We start from the raw sequence: 2,122 nt of genomic DNA on the forward strand, positions 1-2,122 counted from the left end.
TTGGAAATTTTCCCCCCTGCCTCTCTATCATAGTGTGGCAGAGGATGGCCAATACGATACCAAAGACACATGGTAAGATCAAGTACTTGCATGAATAAAAAACTCAAAGAATGAATGGAATAGCTACAATGTTTTTAGTTAGGAAATTAAACTATGAAACTAAGTTTGTTATCTCACCGCCTCTCTAGTGAGTGGATGCCGATATGCCTTCTTATTAAACATGAGAGTCCATGTACGTAAGAGCACAAGTCCTACCCTAGCTGCATCTGCAATAAAATCTTCAATGTGCTCGGCCATGCACATGGTGACTAAAAACCCCTCATCAGCCAAAAACTCACGAGCAACATCCATGCACCCTGTCACTAGACCCCTGGAAAATGTGTTCCACTTGGGAACACTCATGCCCTCTACAGAAGTGAATGATGACATGTAAGCATACAACCATAGTTAGTTGTAGGTACTAGTCCAAAGAAAAGTTACTTACCCAATGGGATTGGTCCTAGACCATCCACAAGCAAACTTGTAGGAAAATCTACAAAGATAAACCGAGCAACCTCACGACATGGCACACCATCTTTGCTATATAGATTTGTATTCTGTGTCTCAAAAAATTTGTTGATGCTATAAGAAAACCAAACATGAATCATGTTCAAAATCATAGAACAATGCAAGAAGAAAATGCAAATAATTAAGCACTATGAAAATCTACCTGTCAAGGGCAAACTTATCAATTTGTGATATATCCACAAGCAAAACATCTACAATGGTTTGGTAATGGAACCCTGCAAGCATTATCCAAATTAGTTTTGAATTAGAAAATATGGAAGACATATTTGCTAACAATTTTCTTAAACTTACCAACAGAGCGTGTGATCGGCCTTCTCTCCCAAGCCTCTCGCCCAAGTGAAGACTCTGCAACAAACGAAGTAGTGTGCACCAATGAGGATGTAGTGGGCACATTAGAAGAGGGTGACATATGGGGTATAGTGGTTTCCAAAGAGGACATGCCGGGCTCCGTAGTTGGAACAATGAGAGGCATTGAAGAAGGAGTGGATTTCCTTGATGTACTTGGAGGCTCCATTTTCCCTTTACCTTTTTTGAGTACATTGCTTGCTAGTGGAGTACCTTGAGAGCCACTCTCAACGGTGTTTTGAGTAACTCCTTGAGAAACGGGAGGGAGAGACTCTTCTTGCGTCTCCTCTAAGTACTCATCACTCTCATTTTGAAACCTTTCACTCAACAACCATATAGCACAATATCACATAAATTAGTACTAAAGTAAGACATATACATTCTCAAAATAAAAGAGCCACTAGTGCTAAGATACTTACTCTTACGTAATTCAAACTCTTGCTTTGGAATAACTCCTAGTGGATAATCCAACCACCAAGGAAAAACATTGGCTTCCCATGTTGTCAGATTCCTTTCAATCAAAGAGGGAGAGAACATTGTATTCTCATCATGTACATCAATCCACTTCCTAGTGAATAATGGGGCTTCATTCAATTCCTGCGCCTCTACGCATTGCATAACCCATCTACACAAGTTTTAGAGCATCATCCACTTTGAAAAGCACATAAACGCAATGGTATAATAAATGTCATGTATCCAAAAAAAAAAGGTCAGAGTCTCCTTTGTATGGAGAATACTTTTTCAAAATAAACCATAAACAATAGAGCTTATCTCTAGTGATCTTTAGCATTCCAGGTTCATCCCATTTAATGCTAAAAAGCAACTTGAAGAACTCATCACCATTAAGAGGATTGGCGATTGGCAAGTACTTGTAGCCCCTATCTTTCAACCGTTCCTCTTATACCTTTGTGGCCTTGTCCAGTCTCTTCTTCTTCTCAACATCATTTAGTCCAAGTGCATCTAGCTTTTTTCTTTGTTTGGACATAAATGTAGTGAACTCATCCTAATATAGAACACTGTATTGAAACCATAATAAAACTTTACATTAATTACTCAACATGTAGAGTAGGTATCACCTTCCACACAAGTTGAGATATCAATCCACATGGAGTGTTGTACCATGGTGCAACACCATGGTAATACCTTGCCTCCACAGTCATCTCCACCCTAGCCCATTCTCTCATATCGGGTGTCAATTTTTGAAGGATTG

The 2,122-nt window shown here is 39.3% G+C and overlaps 1 protein-coding gene across 1 annotated transcript; it reads right to left on the reverse strand.

Moving 5' to 3' along the window:
- Positions 1 to 476: 476 nt before the first annotated feature.
- Positions 477 to 1,081, reverse strand: LOC147433395 (uncharacterized). Its single transcript, XM_086492075.1, has 3 exons — positions 859 to 1,081; positions 710 to 782; positions 477 to 621 (listed from the first exon to the last, which is right to left on the reverse strand). The coding sequence occupies exons 1-3, from the start codon at positions 1,079 to 1,081 to the stop codon at positions 477 to 479; spliced, it is 441 nt and encodes a 146-aa protein (XP_086348201.1).
- Positions 1,082 to 2,122: the final 1,041 nt, after the last annotated feature.

This window comes from Adiantum capillus-veneris, chromosome 20 (genome assembly GCF_014529385.1).
Source record: "Adiantum capillus-veneris isolate H3 chromosome 20, ASM1452938v2, whole genome shotgun sequence".
Classification (NCBI taxonomy): Eukaryota; Viridiplantae; Streptophyta; class Polypodiopsida; order Polypodiales; family Pteridaceae; genus Adiantum; species Adiantum capillus-veneris.